Below are 27,554 nucleotides of genomic sequence, written 5' to 3' on the forward strand. Positions count from 1 at the left end.
GATAAATAATTGATTTCCAATAGAGTAAGTCTTCAACTTTGTTTTTTTTTTTTTCAAGATTGTCTCAGCTGTTCATGACTCTTTATATTTGTATTTTAGAATTCATTTGTCAGTTTTTACCAAAAAAAGGAGGCTGTTGAGATACTGATTAGAATTACATTGACTTTAGGGGTGCCTGGCTGGCTCAGTCAGTAGAGCATGTGACTCTTGATCTCGGGGCTATGAGTTCAAGCCCCATCTTGGGCATAGAGATTACTTAAAAAAAGGAGAGAGAATTGCATTGATTTTATAGATCAGTTTTGGGACAAGTTAGTGTTTGTTATATTGAGTAGTCTAATCTATTTAGATGGTGTGTCCATCCATTTATTTAGGTCTTTCTTGATTCTTCTGAATGTGTGTTTCCAATATTTTATTTAAAAATTGAAACCTGTAGAGAAGTTGGAGGAATAGAACAATAGACACTCATATACCCTTCTACCAGAGGTCCGTGTTTTAGCACATTTGCCTCACCTATTTTTTGTCTGAAATATTTGAGAGCAAACCACAGATACTGTAATTCTTCATATGCAAATAATAACACACCTTATCTTCTAAGAACAGGGACATCCTGATGAATAACCACAATGAAACTATTAAACTCAGGATATCTAATGTTGAGATGATACTATCTAAATACAGGCCATATTTTGCCAAGCTTTCTAATACTGTCCTTTACAGATTTTTCTTTGTTTGTCTTTGCTTTTGTTCCCAGAGGAAATCTAAGACCAAACATTTTATTTCATTGTTATGTTTCCTTAATCTTCTTTACTCCGGGAGAGATCCTCAGCCTTTCATTGTTTTTCATGACACTGATATTTTTAAAGAGGACTATCTAGTTATTTTTGTAGAGACTCAATTTATGTTTGTGTTTGATTACTTAAATTCACGCTTAGGTTAATATTAAATATTTTGGGAAGAAATATTCCAAAAGTAACATTGAGTCTGCTGATAGGTTTGACCACTTCGTTAAAAGGTGGTATCTGACAGAAAACTTGGAAATTTTGTTAAACATCTTGTTCTCAACAGATGTTTACTCTGTAGATCCAGCATTCATTGATGATTATTACCCAAACGTTATTATTGTCAGTGGTTACAAATGGTGATTTTTAAGTCCTGTCAACTTTTCCAGATTAGTTGGCATCTTACTGTAAAGAAGCGTTTCTTGGGGTGCCTGGGTGGCTCAATCGGTTGAGCATCTGACTTCAGCTCAGGTCATGATCTTGCGGTTCATGAGTTTGAGCCCCACATCAGACTCACTGCTCTCAGTGCAGAGGCTGCTTCGGATCCTCTGTTGCCCTCTCTCTGCCCCTCCCCTTCTTGTGCTCTCTCAAAAATAAATAAACATTAAAAAAAAAAAAAGATTTTCCTTCCCCCTCCCTCCCTCCCTTCCTTTTGTTGTGCGAATATATACTTTGGGATTCTTCCAAAATTTTGGATTGTTTTTCAATTTTTTAAGGTTCATTATTTTCAGTTTTCATTTAGATTTTCAAAAATTCCTGTTTTGGCCAGTGGGAGCTGCGTTTCACTTATTCCTATGTCTTTTTCATGTGTCTCTTTGGTGTTTGAATATTTCCTTTCTTTCTTATAAAAGAGTACAGACTCATCTATACTTTTCCATCCCTATCGCCAGTTATTTCTACAAGAAGCCTAGTTTCTTTCAGTGAAAATGACAAATAGAGGTCAATATTTGAGTATCAGGCATAACTCTGTTACGGGGCTGTTCTTGATTGTAGCCATTTTTGGCAGACAGAACTAGCAACTATTAAAAGAATTTGTTTTAACTGATACCCCTACTTCCAAGGTAATAACATAACATTCTTTCTCTTTTTTCTTCTATTCCATATTTGTGCCTTTTTTCCTCTATGGTAACAAACCTGGTTTCCCATAAAATTAGTAAATGTACTCATTTCCTTAATCCAACAATACATACAAAATCTCTCTGTAATGTTTTATAATTCTCTGTGTAGAGGTCTTCATGCGTTTGTTATTAGATTTTTCCCTAAGTGTTTGATACTCTTTTGATTTTTAAATGTTTATTTATTTATTTTGAGGGGAGGGGAGGGGCAGAGAGAGAGAAGGGGAGAGAGAATCCCAAGCAGGCCCCACACGGCCAGCAAAGATCCAGACATGGGCCTTGATCCCACAATCTGTGAGATCATGACCTAAGCCGAAATCCAGAGTTGAACACTTAACTGACTGAACCACCCAGGTGCCCTAGATACTATTTTAAATAGTATTTTTAAAATCATTTTATTTACTGGGCATTTATTTCTAAATAGAAATTGATTATAATAGCTTTTAAAATTTACATGGACCTTTTATTCAGTGACTTTGCCTTATTTAAATATGAATTCTAATAGTATATTTGCAGATTCTTATAGATTTTATTTTTCTTCCCTTCCCTGTTGCCATGGAAAAGAACTTTAGTATAAACCTGAATAGATGTGGTCATAGCTGGCATTCTTTCCTTGTTTTGGACTTCAGAGGGAACATGTTCAACACTGCATCAATAAGTATGATTGTTGGCTATAGGCTTTTTTGTAGATATCCTTTATCAGATTAAGGAAATTTTATTTGTTTTGAGAGTTATTTTTTCTTTCTTTTTTTTCTAACAAAAACCATGAATGATTGTTGAATTACATCAAATGCATTTTATGTATCTGTTGAGATGAGTGTATGATTTTATCCTTTTTTCTTTTCATGTGTGAATTATAATGACTAGTGTTAGACCAAACTTGCCTTTCTGAAATAAACCCAAATTAGTTGTGATCTATTAACATTTTTTTTTTTATGTATTTTTGGATTCAGTTGGTTGGTAACTTCAGGATTTTTTTTCAACTTTAAGATTTTTACATATATTTTCATGAGAAACGTCAACATATATTTTCTTATACTATTCTTGTCAGGTTTTGATGTCATTGTTATTCTGGCATCAGAAAATGAGCTATTGTCTATTTTTCTATTATCTGAAAGATTTTCTTTTTGAAATGTTTTTAAAAAACAATTTTTTAAGTTTATTTATTTGCTTTGGCAGAGAGAGAGGGAGAGAGAAGGAGAATCCCAAGCAGGCGCCATACTGTCAGTGCAAAGCCCAATGTGGGGCTCAAACCCATGAACCATGAGATCATGACTGACCTAAAATCAAGAGTCAGATGCTTAACCCACTGTACCACCCAGGCACCGCTCTTTATTAAATGTTTACGAGAAGTTGTCAGGAGGCCTTTTTTGTGGGAAATTTTTAAAATATCTTTTTTTTGAAATGCACTATTCCTACTTTTATACATTTTTGCTTTTTATGGGAATTTGTATATTTTATCTGAATTTTAAATGTCTTTGGATAAAATTCTCTTATGCTATATTGCCTTATGCTGTTGTTAAATTTTGTAGAATCTGTGATATATTACCTTTTCATTCCTGATGTTGGGTATTGTGTCTTCTTTGTTTTTTTTCCTCGCCCTAAATGTTTGTCAATTTTAATAATCCTTTCAGAGCACTTTTGAGGTGGTTTTTTTTTTTTTTAACCCTCTCTATTGTATGGTAGTTTTTTCTATCAATAATGTCACTCCAATCTTTATTATTTTCATTTCCCTTTAAATTCTTTGGGTTTATTGGCCGTTCTTTTTCTAACATCTGGGGATGGATGCTCAGGCAGTTGAGTTTTAGACTTTTCTTTTCTAATGCATGCGTTTAGATGTATACATTTAAACATATCTATCTGAATCCTAAATTGGGATCTGTCATTTTCTTTTCTTTTTTTTTTTTTTTAATTTTTTTTTAACGTTTATTTATTTTTGAGACAGAGAGAGACAGAGCATGAACGGGGAGGGTCAGAGAGAGGGAGACACAGAATCTGAAACAGGCTCCAGGCTCTGAGCTGTCAGCACAGAGCCCGACGCGGGGCTCGAACTCACGGGCCGCGAGATCATGACCTGAGCCGAAGTCGGCCGCTTAACCGACTGAGCCACCCAGGTGCCCCAAGGGATCTGTCATTTTCCATTGGCATCCATGTAAGAGTAGTATCATTGCAATTTTTTAAAGCCTAGATTATTCAGAAGTATCATGTGTAATTCCCCAATATTTGGGGATTTTCTATTCCTTTGTTAGGTGTCAGATATTCTATATGAAAAGTTCTAGAACTCCTCTGAGCCTCTAGATGATGTTCTCTTCCCTCTGCGAGGATTGACTCTTTCCTTCTAACAGGTTGGGAGACTAGAAGCAGAGCATCCTAGTCCAATTAGAGCCAAATGAGCTTCAGACATTTGACAGCTGGTTCCTTTCAGAGTCATCTCTACCTCTGGGGAGTAGTTCTGCAGGGTTGTGTTTAAAAAAAAGCCCTGAGGTGTCTGTAAGGGCAACTTCTCTTTGGAAAGTCCAAGTCTGAAACCGCTTAGTTCTTCAGTCTTTTGAGCCATCTATTTTGTACTTGGCACTATCTTCAAGGGTAACAGGTAACCAGATACCAGTCCCACCTCTCTTGGCCTCTCTCCTCTCCCAGGTCATGGCCCATACATTCCTATTGTCTTTGAAGCCATTTGATGTTTTCAAAAAGATGGTTAAGAATATTGTATACAGCTTTTCCAGTTCTCTACTGGCTGAAACAACTTTGGCTTTGCTGCGAGCAGTACTGTCCTATGGTGTTCTCCTTTAGGTCCATATCATATATTTAAGTTCCATTTCACCTGCTTGCTAGCTGTTTGGATAAATCAGCTAAACTCCCTATCTCAGTTTCCTCATTTGAAAATAAAGACAATAGCAGTATTTTTCTTATGGGTTTGCTGTGAGGGTTAAAAGGGTATACCTAAGTAAAGCATTAGGAACTGTGCTTCACATACAACATGTGCTAGACAAATTGTTGCCATTATTGTAATTACTATCCTTATTATTGTCACCCATAGGAAGCACTTAAGTAAGTCCTGGGCATGTTGTTAGCCATCCATAACTATTGTTTAGCTTTAGTTTTACACATACAACACTTAAACATGCACATAAAAGCCCTTCATAAGCCATAAGGAATGTAGGCTACTGTTGCAATGCTAAATTGGAAATTTAAAGATGATAATATCAAGATGCTGGCAGGCTGTGGTCTCTAGGGGCATTGTCACAGGTCGGTCACTCTAATTAGAAGTCTGGTTCTTAGCCCTACAAGTTCAGAATGTTATGATGTCACTAGAATTGGGGTTGATGACTCACACTAACCCAATTCAAAACAGACTGATGCATAAGCCAAAATTTCAGTGCATTAATTTACAATGAGACGTCTCCTTGTCATGCCTTCTAAAAATGCTTATATTAGTGTTGCCACTAATAGGCAGTTTAGTTGGGAAGCCAAATTGTAAGTAAAAAGCTATTTAGTGCACATGGATTATGGCAGGGAGAGAACTCTCCAGCTAGAAGAGCAGGAGGTACCCTTTCCCACCCTAGGACTGGTCTTTCCAGGGCAGATATGGCTCTAGTACAATGTTAGCAAGGCGCTGATGATAGTGTCTCTTTGATCTTACCTCTCCCACTTTCTCCTACCGTTCTTTGGATTTATTATTAAAATAATTGATGAGGATATGGTCCGAAGATTTTTTTTTTTTCTGCTTCTAGAATCAGCGTAATATATATTGTTTTGCCAGGGGGATCTTATGGTCACATAGACCAGTGATCAAATGTCATCTCTCCCATTTGGTATGTGTGTGATCTTGGGCATATTTCTTCAATTTGTTGGCCCTCAGTTTCTTATCTGCAAAATGAAGCATAAGTCTGCCTCTTAGGCGTCTTGTGATGATTAAATTGCATCATTAATTTAAGGCATTTGGTCTCCTGATTTGGGTCAAGGAACTAGACCAGCTATTTATCTCTTTATGTATTTTTGACTATTATGTGTTAATTTATAATTTCCCTCTGTAGTGTCTGTCTCTAACCTCTCATCCTTGTACAATTGCAGATGTTTCTCCTTTGGGATTGGAGAAGGAGCCTCCACCAGCCTCATAAAAGGCATTGCCCGGGTAGGAGGTGGCACTTCAGAATTTATCACAGGCAAGGACAGGATGCAGGCCAAGGTGAGGACAGGCCTTGTGTTCAGAGGGCCTTGTGATCCAGAGGGAGTGTGGAGCGGGGGTCGGGGCGAGACACTGCCGCAAGGGCAGAGGCGACATCTTGACGCCAGAATTCATTTTCTTACATCCGTAACGCCTTGGGCTATAATACATAGTGGGGCTCCTTTTGACCTGATGTAAATGGGGCCTACTGCAGTTTCTGGAGAAATGGCATCTGGTCCTAGTAGTTGGAAGCCCAGAGACAAGATGCCAGAGGAGTTCAGGGCTTTGTGTTTAAGACCAGAAAGAAACTAAGGATTGTGACCATCATGATCCGGATTCTAGATGTGTGCTCAAGGAACACTTTGGTGCTCTATCATATCCTCCATGCAAATGAGACGAAGAGAACAAGGGCGAAATGTAGTATGTCTGGTAGATTGCCAGAGGCAGTCAATTCATATTCCCATTTGATCAGTGCACACAAGGGAAGGCATCTTCTTCCTCTGCTTATGTTTGTAAGTTCCTCTTTCCGGGGTGCTGCCATCCTTTACTTTATCCTCCCTTACTCCTGCCGCCTCCTAGGACAATATTACGGAATAGGCATAACATATACAGTGTTGCATAGCACCTGGTGCATAATAAGTATTCAGCTGATAGTAGTTATTATTGCCGTTATTATTTTTTTGCTTAGTCTGTTCTCTGTCTTCCACCAGGCACTTAGGGCCCTGAAACATGCTCTACAGCCCGCAGTAGAGGACGTTTCTGTGAACTGGGATTTGCCTCGTGGTCTGTCTGCTAAAACGCTTTCACCAGAACAGACTGTCCTCTATAAGGGTCAGAGGTTAATTGTCTATGCCCAGTTGACTGGGACCATGCCGGTGAGTTCCAATTCTTGTTTGTTCCTCTAGTCAGGGTAGTTACGGCCCCGACCTCTGCTCTAGACGATTTTCTTAAAACTGGTGGAGTCTCATCAAATGATCACACTTGTCGGGTGGAGCCCACCTACCCCCTTCTCCATGATTTCAGTTTCTGATTCCCTGAGCTACCTGGGTCCTAGTCAGAAATTTTAATGTGTTGGGTTGGGAGCGGCCCCAGTTGTGACCTTTCTCTTGGTGACCTCTCCCTTTCATCACATCTACTCTTCTCTACTTTGCAGCCAGAAGAGGGAACAGGAGAAGTTTGCCTCAACTACACACTCCAGGGCAAGAGATGTGAGAATAAGGTGACATTTTCCCTACAACCCAAGCTTGATGACAAGTGAGAATCCAGTTTTCCTTCACTATTTTATTTTGTTTTGTTTTGTTTTGGGGGGGGGAGGGTCTCTGCCATCCTTGAGGGTTGACTTCTCTCTCTTAATTTGGGCCTCAGTTGTGTCCCTACAAACACTTCTCCTTTCCGACCCATTCAAGTCTTCTCTTTCCCTTTATCTGGCTTTTTCGTCCCTTTGCCAAGGCTAACTTTTGAGGGCCCTGAGGAACTGGTATGTGTGTGCTCTTCCCTAAGTCACAGGGGTTCTTTTCTTCTAGCTTCACTATTCACCGCCTTGCTGCCAAGGCCTTTCTCCAGAGCATGGACATAGGCTTCGGGGAGACTCCAGCAAAAACTAAAAAAGATGTGCTGAAAGTCAGCATTGACTGTGGAGTCATAAGCTCCCACACAGCTTTCATTGCCATCAACAAGGATGTCAACAAGCCAGTTCAGGGGCCCCTGGCTTGTAGGGACATTCCAAGGCCGGTTCTGCTGGGTGCTGCTGCGCAGATGCCACAATGCAAAAGAGTTGGTGAGTGGGTTTTACCCCATTTGAACTCATGTGACACAAGGGGCCCTAGATACGTAAACACGTCATTTGAAGTAAAAGCTTGTGAACTTGAATTTTTTTTCCTTGCCTCTCCACATCTAGGATTTCTGGCTGCTGTGGTCCCTTTCTAGGGGACTAGAAAATATCCCACCGGCAAGGAGATTTTAAATAATCCAAGGGGGAAAAAAAACAAGAAAAATGAAAACAGAAAGTACACATACACATTGAGTATTCACACAGTCTAAATCTGAGGCTGATGTAGCCTATGGAGAATTAGATGGGTAATGATTATACAGGTGGCTGATGGTAGTGATTTGGTAGTGTTAGGGAATGGGTGTCTCAAGCGTCAGTCAGGTGGGCTTGAGTACAGATATTAGGGGCTTGAGGGTTAGGGTCAGGTAGAGAAATTCCCTGGGCAGGATTCTGTGGCCAGAGGGGAATGTGTGATGTTGGTTGTGGAGGCAGGCTTCAAGTTGCCCCCAGATTTTTGTTTTAGTGGTACCATTTATTTAAATAGAGTAACTAAAAAAACAGGAGCCAGTGTAGAGGGTAGTATGTTGAATTGTTTTTGAGTACTTTGAACTTGAGATCCCTATGGCATATTCATATGAAGATGTCCAGTAGAAAGATAGATAGATGGTTCTGCCATTCAGAGGAAAGCTCAGGGATGAAGATACACATTTGGCAATATTTAACATGTAAGTAATAACTAAAGTCATGAGAAGAGATGAGATTATCAGAAGGCATGTACAGAGTGAGACGAAAGGGGGACGAAATGGAAACACGGAAGAAAACCCAGTATCTAGGGATGGGTAGTAAGAGGATTCCCCACACCAGAATGAAAAGGAATGAAGTAGGATGAGAAGAAGTGAGTGCACATCCAAAACAAATGAAATATGATTTTAAAAAGTGGAATTATCAAAGTGTAAGATACTGCAGACAAGTCAAAGTAGAAACTGAAGGGGGACTATTGGGTTACTATCAGAGAAGTTCTTGCTGCTGTAATCAAGGGCGATTTCATTGGCTTCGGTCAGGAAAGAATCCATATTACAGGAAGTTAAAGAGTAAAGAGAGGTAGGAAATGAATGTATAGACACTTTTGATAAACATGAAGCTGGAAAGGGAATGGAATAGAGAGTGGTGTCTACAGAAGTTGTAGAGTTGAGGTGGAATTTTGTGTGTTATTATCTCTTTAAAGTTTCAGAATGGGGGAGATTTGAGGATGCTGTAATGCCCAAGTCAGAGTGTCAGCAGGGAGGGCTGACACCTTTGAGGCGGGGGGAATGGGGTAGCTAACTGAGACGGGTGTCTGAGGAAGTGGGAGACGATGACTTCTAGAGCAGCAGTGAAATCCAGGAAGGACAAGTATTAGGACACTCGCCTACTGTTGCCAGGAAGGAGAGGAAAGGTGGTGGAACTTGATTCCAGTTCACAAACTGAGAGGCAAGTGCTTAGAGTTTCCGTCTGATAGGTTTTCTATAGTTTTAGTGAAAGAGACAGCAAGACTAGCTACTGAGTCTGAGACAAAAAGAGGTAGAAGAGAGAGTTTGAGGAAAGGGTTTCAAGTAGCTCTGTGGACAATTAGTGCAATTCCCAGGGGAAAATAAAGCCTTTGCCCAGGAGTGTTGAGGGTCCAGTTTAGTTTTGATTCTTTGCCTTTTTTAGTGGCACCAAACTAGCAGAGAGGAGCACAGTCCATGTGATTCATTTTGGCAGGACTCAGCAGCTTTGGTGTAAGAACAAAGGCAGCAGAGTGTTGATGTACTTTCAAGGTTGGGGTATTACCAGATGGGTGTCATGAAAAGGAAATCAGGGACATGGCGTTGAAGAGAGTGGTTAGGTGTTGGACCTGGAACCGAAGCTAAATAGGAGAGAGACTGAAGATAAAAGGAAGGGGACTATAGGGAAAGAGCAGAGGAGACACAGATTTAGAGGTCCAGATGAAGTCAAAGACCAGGCAAAATAGAGATCTCTGAGTTAGAAGGCTCCAAAGATTGGATACTGTATTTAAAAAGTGGGATTTTTTTTTTCAATTTGCTTTTTTTTTTTGTACAGGTGGAACAATTCTGCCAGATAGCAAGATTCTGGCTTGGGAGGGAGTGGCTGAGGTTGAAGCCATTTGATTTGAGAAAGTTAAGACGCTTTGAATGAGGCTGCTGGATAGGTTATCTACAAGGGTACTGAAATCTCAAGATGATGGCAGGCTGTGCAGTGAAGTGGGAGTCTAGAAACTAGCATTCAGATGCTTTTGTGAATAATGGGAAGTGACAGAGAAGGTTGGAGGTTGACAGCAGGAAGAGTATGAGGAAGGTAATCCAGGTGAGGGTGGAGGAGTAATGAGCTGGAAGCCACCTTTGTGACTAACGAGGTGGCCAGTCCCGCCTCCCCAACCTGGGTACTTAGACTATGGTACCTCAGGAGAGCGCCATGTGAGAGGGACAGAGAGAGAACAGTTCTGGGAAGAAGAAGATTAGTTTTAAGTTAAGATAAGTAGTTGGAAGAAGCCTCCTGTAATGAAATGAAAGATGCAGGAAAGATCATTGTCGGGTATCGAGTGTTCAGAGGACACAGCAGGAAGGGCTCAGGAGGTAAGGGTATGTGCAGGAGGTGGGCTCACAGGAGAAGGAAAAAAGATGGTGGCTGAGGCAGGCATGCATAGGAGGACATGTGTCCCACTTTCTCAGTGCCCTTTGCCTATATAGCAGAGAGCAGACGGTGCCTCAGTCTCAATGTCTATACTGGTGGTTTTCAGCTCGTTTAAAGGCCTCGTCCTCCTACCCGCCTCGTGCATCTCGGCCCACACGGACCAATCAGTACTTGAGCATGTCATGTCAGCTGAATGTTTACAAAAGCCTCCGTAAGCCCATGGTTAATGAGGGCCTGTGCTCTCCAGGTGAGCATGTTTCCAGGGACTTTTCCTCACCCATGTTTGTCTATCACATGTATAAGACTAGACACACTCAGCGCTCTGGGTCATAGATCAGAGAAGAAATGCATGTTTCTCAAAGAGACTTCTCCTGAGATGGAAAGAGCTCATTGTCCCACCAATAGGACCAACTTGGAGACTCACCCTACAGGTGAGATGGGACTCATTGCTCTGCTCTGATCTATGGGGACCAAAGAACTAATCTTCAACGCTTCTGCTTCCCTGGCTTTCTCTAGCCGGGAGGTAATCTGTTTGAAAAGTGGCAGGCAGAGGATGAGATTTGTCCCGTCCCTATCCTTGCTAGGGTCAGCCCACCTTCACTACTCTGCAATACAGGACCCTGAAACTACCCAGCAGAGTGTGGGTTAAGGCCTCGCTGAACGCACCCCCTTTGCCATCTCAGCTCATCCAGCTTGCCTGCAGAACTCTCCCACCCTCCCGCTGCAGAACTCTGCTGCCACCCCGTTTGGGTCCCCGCTGTACTGGTCAGTCTTTTGCAAGTTGGATTTGAGAGTAGATCTTCCTGATGCTGGCCACTCACTTTCTTTCTGTCACCAAAGGGTGTTCCTCGGAACACCAGCTGTGTTCCAAGCAGCCGGACTTCTCACGTACAGGACAAACTGAGTCAAAGTACATTTTGCCACTAAGACGTGTCTTTTCTACTAAAATAGGCTTAAAGGCAACTTCTTTCTAGTCTCTCATTCTTGTAGCAAGAATTTGTGGTATACAGTTGTTTAATTGTTGAAACATCTTCATTGCCATTTACCCTCTACTTATTCATTCCCTTTAGGCTGCTAGTTAAAGAGAGGACTTTACGGTCTCAGGTGGAGTCAGATCCCTGTCCTCCCAACTACTGTGGGGTTGTAGGCAAATTAAATTCACTTCCCAGAGCCTTAGTTCCTTTAGCTGCGCAACTACTGACCTCACAGGGTTGTCATGAGAAAATTCTTTTATTTATTTGTTTGTTTGTTTGTTTATTTATTTATTTACATCCAAGTTAGTTAGCAGATAGTGCAACAATGATTTCAAGAGTAGATTCCTTAATGCCCCTTACCCATTTAGCCCATTCCCCTCCCACAACCCCTCTAAGCAACCCTCAGTTTGTTCTCCATATGTTCTCTGTATGTCTCTTATGTTTTGTCCCCCTCCGTTTTTATATTATTTTTGTTTCTCTTCACGTATGTTCATCTGTTTTGTATCTTAAATCTCTCATATGAGTGGAGTCATATGATATCTGTCTTTATCTGACTAATTTCGCTTCGCATAATACCCTCCAGTTCCATCCAAGTAGTTGCAAATGGCATGATTTCATTCTTTTTGATTGCCAAGTAATACTCCATTGTATATATACACCACATCTTTATCCATTCATCCATCAATGGACATTTGGGCTCTTTCTGTACTTTGGCTATTGTCAATAGCACTGCTATAAACATTGGGATGCATGTGCCCCTTCGAAATAACACACCTGTGTCCCTTGGATAAATACCTAGTAGTTCAATTTCTGGGTTGTAGGGTAGTTCTATTTTTAATTTTTTGAGGAACCTCCATACTGTTTTCCAGAGTGGCTGCATCAGTTTGCATTCCCACCAGCAGCGCAAAAGAGATCCTCTTTCTCCGCATCCTCGCCAACATCAATTGTTGCCTGAGTTGTCAATATTAGCCATTCTGACAGGTGTGAGGTGGTAGGTATCTCATTGTGGTTTTGGTTTGTATTTCCCTGAGGATGATTGATGTGGAGCATTTGTTCATGTGTCGGTTGGCCATCTGGATGTCTTCTTTGGAGAAGTGTCTATTCATGTCTTTTGCCCATTTCTTCACTGGCTTTTGATAAGTTCTTTATAGATTTTGGATACTAACCCTTTATCTGATATGTCGTTTGCAAATATCTACTCCCATTCCATCGGTTGCCTTTTAGTTTTGCAGATTGTTTCCTTCACTGTGCAGAAACTTTTTATTTTGATGAGGTCCCAATAGTTCACTTCTGCTTTGGTTTCCCTTGCCTCCAGAGACATGTTGAATAAGAAGTTGCTGCAGCTGAGATCAAAGAGGTTTTTGCTTGCTTTCTGCTCTAGGATTTTGATAGATTCCTGTCTTACACTTAGGTCTTTCATCCATTTTGAGTTTATTTTTGTGTACGGTATAAGAAAGTGGTCCAGGTTCATTTTTCTGCATGTTGCTGTCCAGTTTTCCCAGCACCACTTGCTGAAGAGACTGTCTTTTTTTTTTCAATATATGAAATTTATTGTCAGATTGGTTTCCATAAAACACCCAGTGCTCATCCCAAAAGGTGCCCTCCTCAATACCCATCACCCACCCTCCCCTCCCTCCCACCCCCATCAACCCTCAGTTTGTTCTCAGTTTTTAAGAGTCTCTTATGCTTTGGCTCTCTCCCACTCTAACCTCTTCCCCCCCCTCCCCCCATGGGTTTCTGTTAAGTTTCTCAGGATCCACATAAGAGTGAAAACATACGGTATCTGGGGCGCCTGGGTGGCTCAGTCGGTTAAGCGGCCAACTTGTCTCAGGTCATGATCTCGCGGTCCGTGAGTTCGAGCCCCGCGTCGGGCTCTGTGCTGACAGCTCAGAGCCTGGAGCCTGTTTCAGATTCTGTGTCTTCCCTCTCTCTGACCCTCCCCCGTTCATGCTCTGTCTCTCTCTGTCTCAAAAATAAATAAACGTTAAAAAAAAATTAAAAAACAAAAAGAAAACATATGGTATCTGTCTTTCTCTGTATGGCTTATTTCACTTAGCATCACACTCTCCAGTTCCATCCACGTTGCTACAAAAGGCCATATTTCATCCTTTCTCATTGCCACATAGTACTCCATTGTGTATATAAACCACAATTTCTTTATCCATTCATCAGTTGATGGACATTTAGGCTCTTTCCATAATTTGGCTATTGTTGAGAGTGCTGCTATAAACATTGGGGTACAAGTGTCCCTATGCATCAGTACTCCTGTATCCCTTGGGTAAATTCCTAGCAGTGCTATTGCTGGGTCATAGGGTAGTTCTATTTTTAATTTTTTGAAGAACCTCCACACTGTTTTCCAGAGCTGCTGTACCAATTTGCATTCCCACCAACAGTGCAAGAGGGTTCCCGTTTCTCCATATCCTCTCCAGCATCTGTAGTCTCCTGATTTGTTCATTTTGGCCACTCTTGCTAGCATGAGGTGATATCTGAGTGTGGTTTTGATTTGTATTTCCCTGATGAGGAGCGACATTGAGCATCTTTTCATGTGCCTGTTGGCCATCCGGATGTGGACTGTCTTTATTCCATTGGATATCCTTTCCTGCCTTGTCAAAGATTAGTTGGCCATACATTTGTGGTTCCCTTTCTGGATTCTCTATTCTGTTCCATTGATCTGAGTTTCTGTTTTGGGGCTGGTACCATACTGTCTTTATGGTTACAGCTTTGTAATATAGCTTGAAGTCTCGGATTATGATGCCTCCAGCTTTGGTTTTCTTTTTCAAGATTGCTTTGGCTATTTGGGGTCTTTTCTGGTTCCATTCAAATTTTAGGATTGTTTGTTCTCGCTCTGTGAAGAATGCTGGTGTTATTTTGATAGGTAATGCATTGAATATGTAGACTGCTTTGGATAGTATTGACATTTTAACGATATTTGTTCTTCCTATTCAGGAGCATGGAATATTTTTTCCATTATTTTGTGTCTTCACTTTCTTTCATAAGCTTTCTGTAGTTTTTGGTGTATAGATTTTTCACCTCTTTGGTTAGATTTATTCCGAGGTATTTTATGGTTTTTGATGCAATTGTAAATGGGATTGGTTCCTTGATTTTCTGTTGCTTCATTGGTGTATAGGAATGCGACCGATTTCTGTGCATTGATTTTATACCCAGTGACTGCTGAATTCATGGATCGGTTCTAGCAGTTTTTTGGTGGAATCTTTTGGGTTTTCCATATAGAGTATCATGTCATCTGCGAAGAGTGAAGGTTTGACTTCCTCTTGGCTGATTTGGATGCCTTTAATCCTTTGTATTGTGTGATTGCTGGGGCTAAGACTTCCAATAGTATGTTGAATAACAGTGGTGAGAGTGGACATCCCTGTCTTGTTCCTGACCTTAGGGGGAAAGCTCTAAGTTTTTCCCCATTGACAATGATATTAGCAGTGGTTCTTTCATATGTGGTTTTAATGATCTTGAGGTAGGATCCTTCTATCCCTACTTTTTTGAGGGTTTTTATCAAGAAAGGATGCTGTATTTTGTCAGATGCTTTCTCTGCATCTATTGAGAGGATCATGTGGTTTCTGTCCTTTCTTTGATTGATGTGATGTATCACATTGATTGTTTTGTGAATATTGAACCAGCCCTGCATCACAGGTATAAATCCAGCTTGGTCGTGGTGAATAATTCTTTTAATGTATTGTTGGATCCAGTTGGCTAGTATCTTGTTGAGGATTTTTGCATCCATGTTCATCAGGGAAATTAGTCTGTAGTTCTCCTTTTTAGGGAGGTCTTTGGTTTTAGAATCAAGGTAATGCTGGCTTCATAGAAAGAGTGGAAGTTTTCCTTCCATTTCTATTTTTTGGAACAGCTTCAAGAGAATAGGTGTAACTCTTCCTTAAATGTTTGGTAGAATTCCCCTGGAAAGCCATCCGGCCCTGGACTCTTGTTTTTGGGAGATTTTTGATTACTGATTTGATTTCTTTACTGGTTATGGGTCTGTTCAAATTTTCTATTTCTTCCTGTTTCAATTTTGGTAGTTTATATGTCTCCAGGAATTTGTTCATTTCTTCATATTGCCCATCTTATTGGTTTATAATTGCTCATAATATTCTCTTATTATTTTTGTATTTCTGCTGTGTTGGTTGTAATCTCTCCTCTTTCATTCTTGATTTTATTTATTTGGGTCCTTTCCTTTTTATTTTTGATCAAACTGGCTAGGGGTTTATCAATTTTGTTAATCCTTTCAAAAAACCAGCTTATGGTTTCATTGATCTGTTCTACTGTTTTCTTTTTTTGGTTTTTTTTTTGGTTTTGATAGCATTGGTTTCTGCTACAATCTTCATTATTTCCTGTCTTCTGCTGGTTTTGGGTTTTATTTGGTGTTCTTTTTCCAGCTCTTTAAGGTGTAAGGTTAGGTTATGTATCTGAGACCATCTTCCTACTTCAGGAAGGCCTGAAGTATTGCTATATACTTCCCTCCTATGACTGCCTTTGCTGTGTCCCAGAGGTTTGGGGCTGTGGTGTTACCATTTTCATTGACTTCCATGTACTTTTTAATTTATTCTTTAACTTCTTGGTTAGCCCATTCATGTTTTAGTTGGATGGTCTTTAGTCTCCAAGTATCTGTTATCTTTCCATATTTTTTTTCTTGTGGTTGATTTTGAGTTTCATAGCATTGTGGTCTGAAAATATGCACAGTGTGATCTTGATCTTTGTTGAAATTGTTGAGGGCTGATTTGTGTCCCCGTATGTGATCTATTCTGGAGAATGTTCCATGTGCACTGGAGAAGAATGTGTATTCCGCTGCTTTAGGATAAAATGTTCTTAATATATCTGTTAAGTCCATCTGGTCCAGTGTCATTCAAAGCCATTGTTTCCTTGTTGATCTTCTGTTTAGATGATCTGTCCATTGTTGTAAGTGGGGTGTTGAAGTCCCCTACTATGGTATTATTATCAAAGAGTTTCTTTATGTTTGTGTTAATTGATTTATATATTTGGGTGCCTCATGTTTGGAGTATACATGTTTACAATTGGTAGATATTCTTGGTGGATGGACCCCTTACTTATGATATAATGCCCTTCTTCATCTCTTACTACAGTCTTTATTTTAAAATCTAGATTGTCTGATATAAGTATGGCTACTCTGGCTTTCTTTTGGTGACCATTAGCATGATAGATGGTTCTCCATACCTTTACTTTCTATCAGAAGGTGTCTTTAGGTCTAAAATGGGTCTCTTGTAAACAGCATATAGATGGATATAGTTTTCTTATCCATTCTGTTACCCTATGTCTTTTGATTGCAGCATTTAGTCCACTGATATTTAGAGTGAGTACTGAAAGGTATGAATTTATTGCCTTATGTTGCCTGTAGAGTTGGAATTTCTGGTGGTGTTCCCTGGTCCTTTCTAGTCTTTGTCACTTTTGGTCTTTTTTTTTTCTTTGGTTGTTTATTTATTTGTTTTCATCTTTTCTCCCCTCAGAGAGTCCCCCTTAAAATTTCTTGCAGGGCTGGTTTAGTGGTCACAAACTAATTTTTGTTTGTCTTGGAAACTCTTTATTTCTGCTTCTGTTTTTGAATGGCAGCCTTTCTGGATAAATAATTCTTTGCTGCATATTTTTCTGATTCAGCACATTGAATATATCCTGCCACTCCTTTCTGACCTGCCAAGTTTCTTGTGGATAGGTCTGTTGCGAACCTGCTGTGTCTTCCCTTGTACGTTAAAGACTTTTTTTCCCCTTGCTGCTTTCATGATTCTTTCCTTGCCTAAGTATTTTGTGAATTTGACAATGATATGTCTTGTTGAGGGTTGGTTTTTGTTGAATCTAACGGGAGTCCTCTGTGCTTCCTGGATTTTGATGTCTGTGTCCTTCCCAAGGTTAGGAAAGTTTTCTGCTGTGATTTGCTCACATAAACCTTCTACCCCTTTTTCTCTCTCTTTATCTTCTGGGACTCCTATGATTCTGATGTTACTCCTTTTTAATGAGTCACTGAGTTCTCTAATTCTTAAATCGTGGTCTTTTGCCTTAGTCTCCGTCTTTCTGCTTCATTGTTCTCCATAAGTTTGTCCTCTATATCGCCGCTTCACTGTTCTGCTTTATCTACTCTTCCATTCTTGCTGCCGTGGCAACCATTCGAGATTGCAGCTCAGTTATAGCATTTTTTATTTCATCCTGACTAGCTTTTACTTCTTTTATCTCCACAGAAAGGGATTCTAATCTATTTTCAACCCCAGCTAATATTATTATTGTGATTCTAAATTCTTGTCTAGACATCTTGCTTGTATCTGTGTTGATTAAACCCATGGCTGTCATTTCTTCCTGTTGTTCCTTTTGAGGTGAATTACTTCGTTTTGTCATTTTGAAGGAAGAAAAGGAATTAATAAACTAAAAAAAAAGTACAATTAAAAACAACACAAAGAAATCAAATAAAGGATGCTAGAAATTAGGTGTGTTTTGGTCTGGTTGTTGAAAGGAGCTTGATAAATTAGAGAAAAAAGGGAAATATAAGAAAAAAAAAGAAAAAAGGAAAATGTTTGAAAATTTGAGAAAATGAATACAATAAAATAGAATAAAACGAGACGATGGAAGTAATAATTTTAAGAATTTACAAAAAAGTTAAAAATTTAGAAAAAAATTAAAGATATATTTTTAATAAAAATGGAAAATAAAAATAATTTTTTTCTCTTTCTGTATTCAAGAAAAGAAAAGAAAAAGAAAAAAAATTGAATAGATTGACCAGCAAACAGACTGAAATACGATTGAAATTACATCAGTCTCCCCTAGAAGTCGAACTGTGAATCACTTTATAGTCTATAGACTAAGCACATTGTGTTAGCTCTTGGTGTTCCTCAAGAGCTCTGTTGGCCCAGTTGGGCGGGGCTTAGTATAACAGCTCCATTCTCCAGTAGATGGCGCTGCTTACCTCACAGGGGTGGATTGTTGTGGCACATAGAGGCGTTTATGCCCATGTGCGGGAGGGATGAAAATGGCGTTGCCCAGCTACCTAGTCTCTAGTATTGGAGCTCTGTGCTCTCCCCGACTAGCAATCAAGCACCCCTCCTTTGTCTCCGGCTTCTGTTCACTTCTCGCTTTTACACTGTCTGTGACGAAGCTGTCAGGCTGCCAGGTGGCACCTCCCTCCTGAGTTTTATTTCAGATGGGGCTGTGTTTCCCAGCCCCTCACTTCTGAGAGACTGTGGCTTTGACCCATTCTGGCCTTCTGGAGGAGGGTCTGGCTGAGCAATGGCCTGGTGCCAGCCCTCCTCAAGGAATGTTCATGAGACTCTGCCGCTGCTGATGCTCAGAGACTGTGACTAGGCACCAGTCCACCCATGAAAAATTTCATGCAGTTGTGTAGCAGCAGCATTTCAGGGATTATGGCAAATCACAAAACACATCTGGCACCAGGCTTCCCTCTTAACATCCTTGTTCCAACACCAGTGAATGTGGTTGTTCTCCAGGGTCTGCTAGGATCTTTGGCTGTAGGTATGGTTCACAGCCTCCACCAAATATCTTCCAAGCAAGGGAACTGCCTGTCCAAGACATAATGCCCGAGGACTTGAAGGACCTTGAATCTGGCTCCTGGGGATTTGACCTTCCCACCAGAGCACCGCCAGGTATCGAGCTGTAGAGTTTCAGACTCTATGCTTCCCTGTTTATAGTGTCTTAATGGAATTTAAACACTCTCCTTTCTCCTTCCTCCTTTCTCCCTTTTTTGTTCAGTCCCTTGCATACTCTTCCTTTTCTCTCCAGCCGCTTTTGGCGGGGGGTGCTTTCCCATACTCTCCCCACCCCCCAATCTCCGTCTTCTCTCTGCAAGCAAAAACAGCTCTCTGCCCTCCATAGCTTCTCTCTCCACCAGTTCACCTCTCTGCACTGCGTACCTGCCAAGTTCTGTGGTTCAGGTTGTGCAGATTATTGTGTTAGTCCTCAAGTCAGTTTTCTAGGTGTGCAAGATGGTTTAGTGTTGATCTGGCTCCATTTCAGGGATGAGAGATGCAAAAGAACTTCCATGCTGTTCTGCCATCTTGGCCACTTTGAGAAAATTCTTCATGGTAGCCACAGAGTAGCTTTACTTTGTGTTGGTTTCCTAGGCCTTCCTCACTTAGAATATTCCAGCTCTGACCATCTTCTTAGCAAAGATGAAAGAAATGTTACCTAGCAGTGGTGAGCTATTTAGCAACTACTAAATAGCTATTTTGTGAGCTATTTAGCAACTACTTTTTGTATGGAGCCAAGGAAGGGCCTTCCATACTTTTTGTACATTTTGAGTGTTAGCAAAGCTGAGGTTCAAACTAAGACTGTTGAAATTCAGAGCTATAGATGTTTTCCCCCATTAGAGTAGAATTGTTTTCTAGTTATAGTTTTTCTCGCCTGCTAATTTCCAAGTTGCTCTAAGTACACCATCACATATGATAGGTAGCCAGATGTGAGATACTTTCTGTGTGGTCTTTAAGCAACTGTTGTAGCACCCAGATAAGACACTAGACTACACTTTGAGGTACGTTGCTAGGTGCTTCCTTTATATCTGCTTTCTTTTGAAAATTTTTATAATTAAAATTCAGGCTACACTGGTGTAGAATTTTCTTTAATATACATCAAGTTTTAAGGCCCATTTAAATAGGACTGGATAAAAGTTTAAGCAGCATTATCATGTGGGTTCTTTAGTTCCTCGTATCTTTTCCTTGTTGCTAAATTTTTAAGTGTAGCTCCCCTAGATGTAGTATATCATTCAGGTGGCCTACATTGTCACAGAGAAAATACCTGCCTCCCAGGGGAAGGACTATGACAGGTATCTTGGTAGGATCTGCTTAGCTCTGCGCTGTCACTATAGCCTGTCTTTCTCAGGTATGCTAAGACCTGTCTTTCTCAGGTATACTAAGGGATCGTAGCTCTATAATTTGTCATGCTCTTTTTTTGTTCCCCAAAGTCTTTGGAGAGACTTACCTGGTGCAGCTGATATCCCTCCAAAATGCAGATGGTTCCTGGGATCTAGATGAAGATCTGGCCAGGATCCTAGGTATAAGTTTGAAAGACCTATGGTCTGCACTCCCTGTCAAGGTAAGATTCAGAGAAGAAAAAGGAGTATGTATGTTTTTGAGGGGTTGGGGTCGGTCATGAGATTGGGGTGATTCATGACTCATCTGAGAAAGGAGACTGTAGGAGGCCATAGACTAAATTGATTTCTAATAAATAGATGTTGAAGATTTTTCTTGGTATGTTAGAGAAGAACGAACAAGGAACTAAGAGCCTAGTTGGTGGGAGTTGACAGATGACAAAGGGAAAGCAAACATCTTCTTTCACTTCATATTCCCCGTCAGTCATCTTAGTTAGAATAACTAACATTTTTTGAGCAATTACTCTCTGCCAGGCACCATGCTAAGCACTTAACATCCACTGACTTATTCATCATAATAATTAAAGTAAATCCTATTCACATTATTGCTATTTTATATAGAACCATAATACTGTGTCTGAGTTTTCCCAGCCAGTCAGTGGCAGAGCTGGATTCAGTTCTAGAACTGTCTTCAGAATCTACATTGCTACTAATTTGTGCATGTGGCCCACAAATCAGCAAAATTTCACTGAAGTCAGGACAGGTATTAATAGGGAATAACCTAGTTATTTCAAATGTGTCTAAGTCTGCCAATGAGGACAAATTTCATTCCAGAATTTCAAGGCAACTTACCAAATCTTCTGAGAAATTGTTAAATATGGACAAAGACCAAAAGCCTGAAGGACAGGTGTTGTTCTGAATTTTCAAAATGGGAAAGGTGGTTAAATAAACCTCAGGGACACCTGGGTGGCTCAGTTGGTTGAGCATTGGGCTCTTGACTTTGGCTCAGGTCATGATCTCATGGTTCATGAGTTCAAGCCCCACACGGGTCTCTGCACTAACAGCGTAGAGCCTGCTTGGGATTCTCTCTCCCCTCTCTTTCTGCCCATACCCCACTCGTGCTCTCTCTCTCTCAAAATAAATAAGCTTAAAAGAAATTTTTTAAATGATTAAAAAAAAACCCTCAAAAATCCTGTACCTGCATCAACTAATACAGTATCCACTTGTCCAATGGCTATTGAGCAATTGAAATATGGCTAATGCAAATGAGGAACCAAATTCTTAATTGAATTAAAATGGGATGTAATTGTGAAACACATGCTGATTTTAAGACTTACTGTAAAAAATGCAAATATTCATTAATAATTATTTTTATATTGATGTTAAAATGATATTTTTAATGTGTTAGGTTAAATAAAACATATTAGTAAAATAATTGTACCTGTGTATTTTTATATTTTTACATATGGCTACTAGGACATTTAGGACTATATGTGTGTGTGACATTATATTTCTATTAAAAAAAATTGTTCTAGAACAAATAATTAAAAGGATAATTTTTAAACCATTGGAAAAAGATATAAGAATCATGATGTTCTAACTCGGTTTTATTGGGAAACCAATGACATGTCAGACTAACATTTCCTTCTTTGACATGGTAACTGGGCCAACCAATCCAGGGAGTCAGGAACCCTGGAGTATCTGAATTTCATTAAGGAATTTGAATTTTTTAAATGATGAGTATATGGACTGAGAACAAACTCACTGAAAATTCATTGCACTGAATAATGAATTTTTTCAAACTTACAACAGATTTTTGGAGCCACCAGGCTCTGAATTCTCTGGAGGTTTATATTTTCAATGAAAATTTAGATCCAGTGCTTTCCTGTTTGTAAATTTGCCAAAACTGGGAGATAGAACAGTAACAAAATTGAGATCCCAAAAGACCTTGAAAAATGAATGACTTGTAACTTTTCCTGGGGGGGAAGAAAAAACTTACTAGGAATCAAAATACTCTTTTTGCTTCTAAATCTTCAATTTTGTAAGCAGAGAATAGAAGCAAAATGACTTAAGACCTGTTACAACATGGAGACTTGGGGTGACTGCAAACTTCATGTGAACCAACGCATGTGATATGTGATCAGTGGAAGGCACAGGATTTTCAGAAGAGCTGTGTGTGTTATGTATTTGGGGCTGTGGTCATAGAATTTCATAAGTTCACCGACCTCCAGATGTGACCACTTAAGGAAGTGTATTTTAGTTTTTATTTTTATTTTTTAAGTTGATTTATTTTGAGAGAGAGAGAGAGTAGCGAAGGGGCAGAGAGAGAGGGAGACAGGGAGAATCCCAAGTAGGCTTTACACTGTCAGTGCACAAAGCCTGATGCAGGCCTCGAACCTATGAACCGTGACTTCATGACCTGAGTCAAAATCAAGAGTCGGATGCTTAACCAACTGAGCCACCCAAGTGCCCCTAAGGAGGTATATTTTAAACATCACTGTGATGTTTGTTTCTAGACTAGATCAAGCATGGGGATTCTTATTGCTTTGACATTAGCAGTTCTTTTAAAGAAGAATGAAAGGAATTGAGAATTTTGATTGACAGGACTCCTCACAGAGGACCTGATAGCTGTTTCCAAATTTTAAGGCTCATGATCTAAAAGAACAATTTTTCTTGATCTGTTGCATCTATAAACTGAAGGTGGGACCCTGGGTGAAAACTCATTTTCTTTCTTTTTTAAAAAAAGATTTTTTTAATGTTTATTTATTTTTGAGAGAGACACAGAGTGTGAGCAGGGGAGGGGAAGAGAGAGAGAGGGAGGAAGAATCTGAAGCAGGCTCCAGGATCTGAGCTGTCAGCACAGAGCCCGACGTGGGGCTTGACCTCACTGTTGGTGAGGTCATGATCTGAGCCAAAGTCGGACCCTTAACCGACTGACCAACCCAGGCATCCCTAAAACTCATTTTCTGTTCTCTGCCTGAGACTCTCTCTTGAGTGAACAGTGTGACTCCAGTCCCAGCTGTGTCATTTGCTAGAAGGCCAACTTTGGGCAAATCATTTCACTTTCTTATGAATCAGTTTTCTGTCTCAAAAATGTCATTATTGGTGGGACGCTTGGGTGGCTCAGTGGTTAAGTGGCTGACTCTTGGTGTTGGCTCAGGTCATAATCTCACGGTTTTGTGAGTTCAAGCCCCACATGGGGCTCTGCACTGGCAGCCCAGAGACTGCTTGGGATTCCCTCTCTCTCTTTTTGTCTCTCTCTCTAGCTCTCTGCCCCTCCCCCACTCACGCTATCTCTGTCTCTCAAAATAAATAAATAAACTTAAAATTGTTTTTTTTTTAATTGAAAAATGTCATTATGGGTAATTCCTCTTTTTTTTTTTTTGGTTTGGCAAATATTCAAATAAAACATTCAATACTTTATAAAAATATAAAGAAATTATGCACGTATTCTCTTATCATAGCTTGGGAATGCTTGTTGGGGATTTTGTAGGAGTTTTCAGCACCGCCCTTAAGACTCACAATATTTGCCCTGAGGTTCAGGGCCTGGCTTTACGCCTTGCAAGTAGCAGATGAGGTTCCGAGAGAACAGGTCGTCACATTTAACAGCAGTTTGGAGCAAAGTGAGTGAGGAGGTGTTTGCGTCCCCTCGAGGGGCCTCCTGCTCCAACTTGGAGGTTTCAGGGAAGTCTCCGTGTGTTGTACAGGATGCAGATTCCTCAAGCTGGGCCACAGTCCTGGCGGTGGTTTGGCTACATGCCAAGGCTAAGCACCAGAAGTGTGAGTGGGAACTTCTGGAAAAGAAGGCCAGAACCTGGATTAACAGTAATGCAGGTAGGAGTTCAGTCCTAAGACCCCATCTCCTTCCCTCCGTCGGAAGCTGGCCATCTTGCCAGGTGCTGAGCCTCCAAGCCTGCTAGAAGGTGACCGAGAGGGAGGCCCCGTGGTCCTCTCCCAGTTCAGACCTTTTCTGGACTCCCCCATAGTTCTTTCCTTGGGGGGTCTGAGAGTGCAGTCTTAAATGGGGGAGGGGGAGGTAAGTAAAGAGGGAAAGGGACAAGGATGGGGACTGTGAATTGTGAGAAGGAGATGGCGTGGTGTTTATTCTCCTCACCATCTCGGTACTGTACCGAGTATAAGGCTGGGCTGGAGCTCTCACCCCTCGGGGGTTTATTAGCTCACTGCTGCTCAGTATTTCCGGGGTCTGAGAAGATGAAAGGGAATCCGGGCAGTAGGAAGAGAAAAGTCAGGGATGTTAAAGAAAGACAGGAGCCGGACTCCGGGGAGATGAGCAGGCCAGTTTAGGGGAGACTCGGGGAAGAGCGTTCACTCATTGTGATTCCTCAGCCTAATTCTTGTTTTCTCCTCCTGACAGGCTCCATCAAGAAAAAGCTTGTGAAAGCTGCTATTGCTTTTACCAAGTCCTCCGTGGACCCTGCTGTCTTTGGCGTCTGAGGAGACTGTCCAGAGAAACAAGTGCCTCTCCCCTGCTGCTGCCCTTTCCTTTACGCTCTCCTGCTGTGGTGTGTTTTTGTCTTTTACACCTGGCCTGTCAGTTTCTTGACATACAAGTGAAGGATGCCCATCCCACCCTGCCTCTCTGTTCCCTGTTCCCTTTGGGTAGGGCGATCCGCTGCCCCCCCAACATGTACCCTCAGCCAAGTGCCAATGGTCCCAGAACCTGTTCCCTTTCTTTGGAGGAATTTAAAGCATTTAGATATTTAGATATTTACATTCCTTCTGGGTTTTCCAGCATGACCACATGAACAACAGGTGACACAGACTCCACTAACGGGTACAGCACTGATGTAGGAGATCCCTAAATAAGAGAATCCAGTGCATTATATTCGCCTGTTCCCTTTGGTCTTTTTTTTTTTTTTTTTTTTTTTTAGAGAGAGAGAGATGGTGCAACTGAGCAAGGGGCAGAGAGAGAGAATCCCACAAGGGGCAAAGGGCAGGGGAGAGAGAGAGAGAAGTGGGGCTCACCCGAACTGGGGCTCGAGCTCACCTGAACTGGGGACTCCCAGTGTGGGAACTGTGAGATCATGATCTGAGCCGAAGTCAGATGCTTAATGACCGAGCCACCCAGGCACCCCTATTCCCTTCGATCTTACATACTCATCACGACCAGACTGCTGAGCTATCCAATTTTCTATTCTAAGATAGGACAAAGAGTTGGAAGGGAGGTTGAAAGCCAGCATCGGGATCAGTATAACCTCAAGATCACAAAGAGAGAGACTCCACGGGTCCTCTGTGAGAGGCGGCACTGCTGGTGGCCTTCCCGGTTGATTCCACTTGGATTTTGCTAACCAGTATCACATGCCTTCCCTCCCACTGCCTAAGAGACGGGACTGAATCATACCTTTTGGGGACAGATGTTTCTCCTTAATTGTTAAACTTTTTTTTTTTTAAGTTTCTTTATTTTGAAAGAGAGAGGGTGAGAGGGTGAGCTAGGGAGGGCGAGAGAGAGAGGGAGAGAGAGATCCCACGCAGGCTCTGTGCTGTCACTGTGGGGCCTGACACAGGACTTGATCTCATGAGCCATGAGATCCTGAGCCAAAATAAAGAGTCGGATGCTTCACTGACTGAGCCACCCAGGCACCCCTTAATTGTTAAACATCTTAGTAAGAAGCTAATAATGGAATCTTTCGTCTTGGCCTGAACCCACGAGGCCTAAAGTCAGGCTCTATAATCTACAATAAAGGAAAAAGTGGGTTTAAAGGTACCTTTGCCTGAGACCTGAGACTGGATCACTCAGCCCATGAGGAAGAAAGGGGCTCCCCATGCTTGTTTCTGACCTTCATGTCCCACATACTCTGTCCTAGTGGGAATGACCCTATTTGACGTGGTGTCCCCTACGATACTATTGTATCAATATTAAAATGGCTGTCTCTACACTGCACTTTCTTGGGTCTGATCTTTTGTGGACTTATTTTTTGGACCTGCCTTGGTTTTATTATCCCTTATTTTCCCTCTCAACGTTGCTGATGCCTGCACTGGGTCCTGTCCCCTCATCTTCCGTTGTAGGCTGATTTCCTGACTCACATGAGGCAAGGAAAGGACACTGATCAGAGAACCACTAGTAGAATCCTGACAAAACACTTAAATAGTTATGTGATAATGGACAAATGATTCAACCCCCAGGAGCTCAGTATCCCTCTATGCAAAAGTGGGATGACACTCGAATTCCATTGTCACTTTCATCTTGAATATTCAAGAATACTGAGGAGGACCTCAGTATCTGTTCACTTATGTAGAGAATGGCCTAGACCGGAGTTCTGTTGAGCTGTTGAGTGAACCTCAGGAACATTAGCCTGACTTGCATAGTGGAGACCGATCTCCCAGGATTTTCTCACAAGTCTGCTTATGGCTGAATGTCACCTGTGGAATAGGGCTGTGGCATCACCTGGAAGCTTGCTAGAAATGCAGAGTTTTAGGCAACCCCAAGAACTACCATATTAAAGTCTGCCTTTTAACAAGGTCTCCAGGTAATTCACGTGGACATTAGAGTTTCAGAAGTGAGGGCTTAGTCTTTATAAAATAGCTTGTTTATATCCATGACTGCCATCTAGATAGGTCCTATTGATGTTGTGACAAGAGACAGCTTCCTAAAGACCATGCAACTTGTAGAACTACCCTGTGCTCATAAAAACATGGCCCTTTACATTTATTGTACAGATCATTTTTTTTTTTTTAATTACATGTATTATTACCTTCCCTTTTTCTTACCCTTCAGCTTGTGGACTAGGCTAGAGCGAAAAACAAAACAATAACAATAACAACAAAAGCAATCTTCCATGTGTCTTCTTTAACATACAGAACTGACTGTAGTTTTAAAGTAGTATGGTTTTATTTTTCCATTCGAGCTCATGCAGTAACATGTTGTGCCAACTGTAAATTCCTCAAATTTAAACAAGTGTCGGTCTTCATAATCAACAAGTATGTTTTGGCACATTTATCGAAGCCCACTTTCAAGGCTGGTGCCTCATGTTTTTGGAAAATATAAAGCACCATCTGTACTTTCAGGAACTGATGATCTGGGCAAGGAGCCCAGGAGAGAAACTGAGCTCAACTCCCATTGGGCGTCCTCACCCTGCAGCTCTTTCCGGGCTGCAGAGACTTGGCCACAGGAGGATGGCAGATAGGACTACCTCGAGATTCTCCACTCACACTGAGCCCAGTACCTTCCAGAGCAGGGTACCCTACTGCGCATAGACTTAATGAAACCCAGTGCCTCTTTTCCCCAGTTG

The 27,554-nt window shown here is 41.1% G+C and overlaps 1 protein-coding gene across 4 annotated transcripts in view; it reads left to right on the plus strand.

Annotated features, from left to right (window-relative positions):
- VWA5A (von Willebrand factor A domain containing 5A) overlaps window positions 1-25,204 on the plus strand; it is a 36,102-nt gene extending 10,898 nt beyond the window's left edge. For 2 of the 4 annotated variants that reach the window (XM_015538717.2, XM_015538720.2), the window contains exons 12-20: window positions 5,969-6,083; window positions 6,773-6,937; window positions 7,216-7,316; window positions 7,586-7,839; window positions 10,610-10,750; window positions 18,929-19,084; window positions 20,398-20,528; window positions 24,012-24,138; window positions 24,680-25,204. In XM_015538717.2, the coding sequence (XP_015394203.1) occupies window positions 5,969-6,083; window positions 6,773-6,937; window positions 7,216-7,316; window positions 7,586-7,839; window positions 10,610-10,750; window positions 18,929-19,084; window positions 20,398-20,528; window positions 24,012-24,138; window positions 24,680-24,759 (1,270 nt within the window). In that variant the 3' untranslated portion in view covers window positions 24,760-25,204. The remainder of the gene's footprint in view (window positions 1-5,968; window positions 6,084-6,772; window positions 6,938-7,215; window positions 7,317-7,585; window positions 7,840-10,609; window positions 10,751-18,928; window positions 19,085-20,397; window positions 20,529-24,011; window positions 24,139-24,679) is intronic. The other 2 variants (XM_007074036.3, XM_007074037.3) reach the window with 2 other exon arrangements.
- The last annotated feature ends 2,350 nt before the right edge of the window (window positions 25,205-27,554 follow it).

Source organism: Panthera tigris, chromosome D1, assembly GCF_018350195.1.
Source record: "Panthera tigris isolate Pti1 chromosome D1, P.tigris_Pti1_mat1.1, whole genome shotgun sequence".
In the NCBI taxonomy this organism is placed as follows: domain Eukaryota; kingdom Metazoa; phylum Chordata; class Mammalia; order Carnivora; family Felidae; genus Panthera; species Panthera tigris.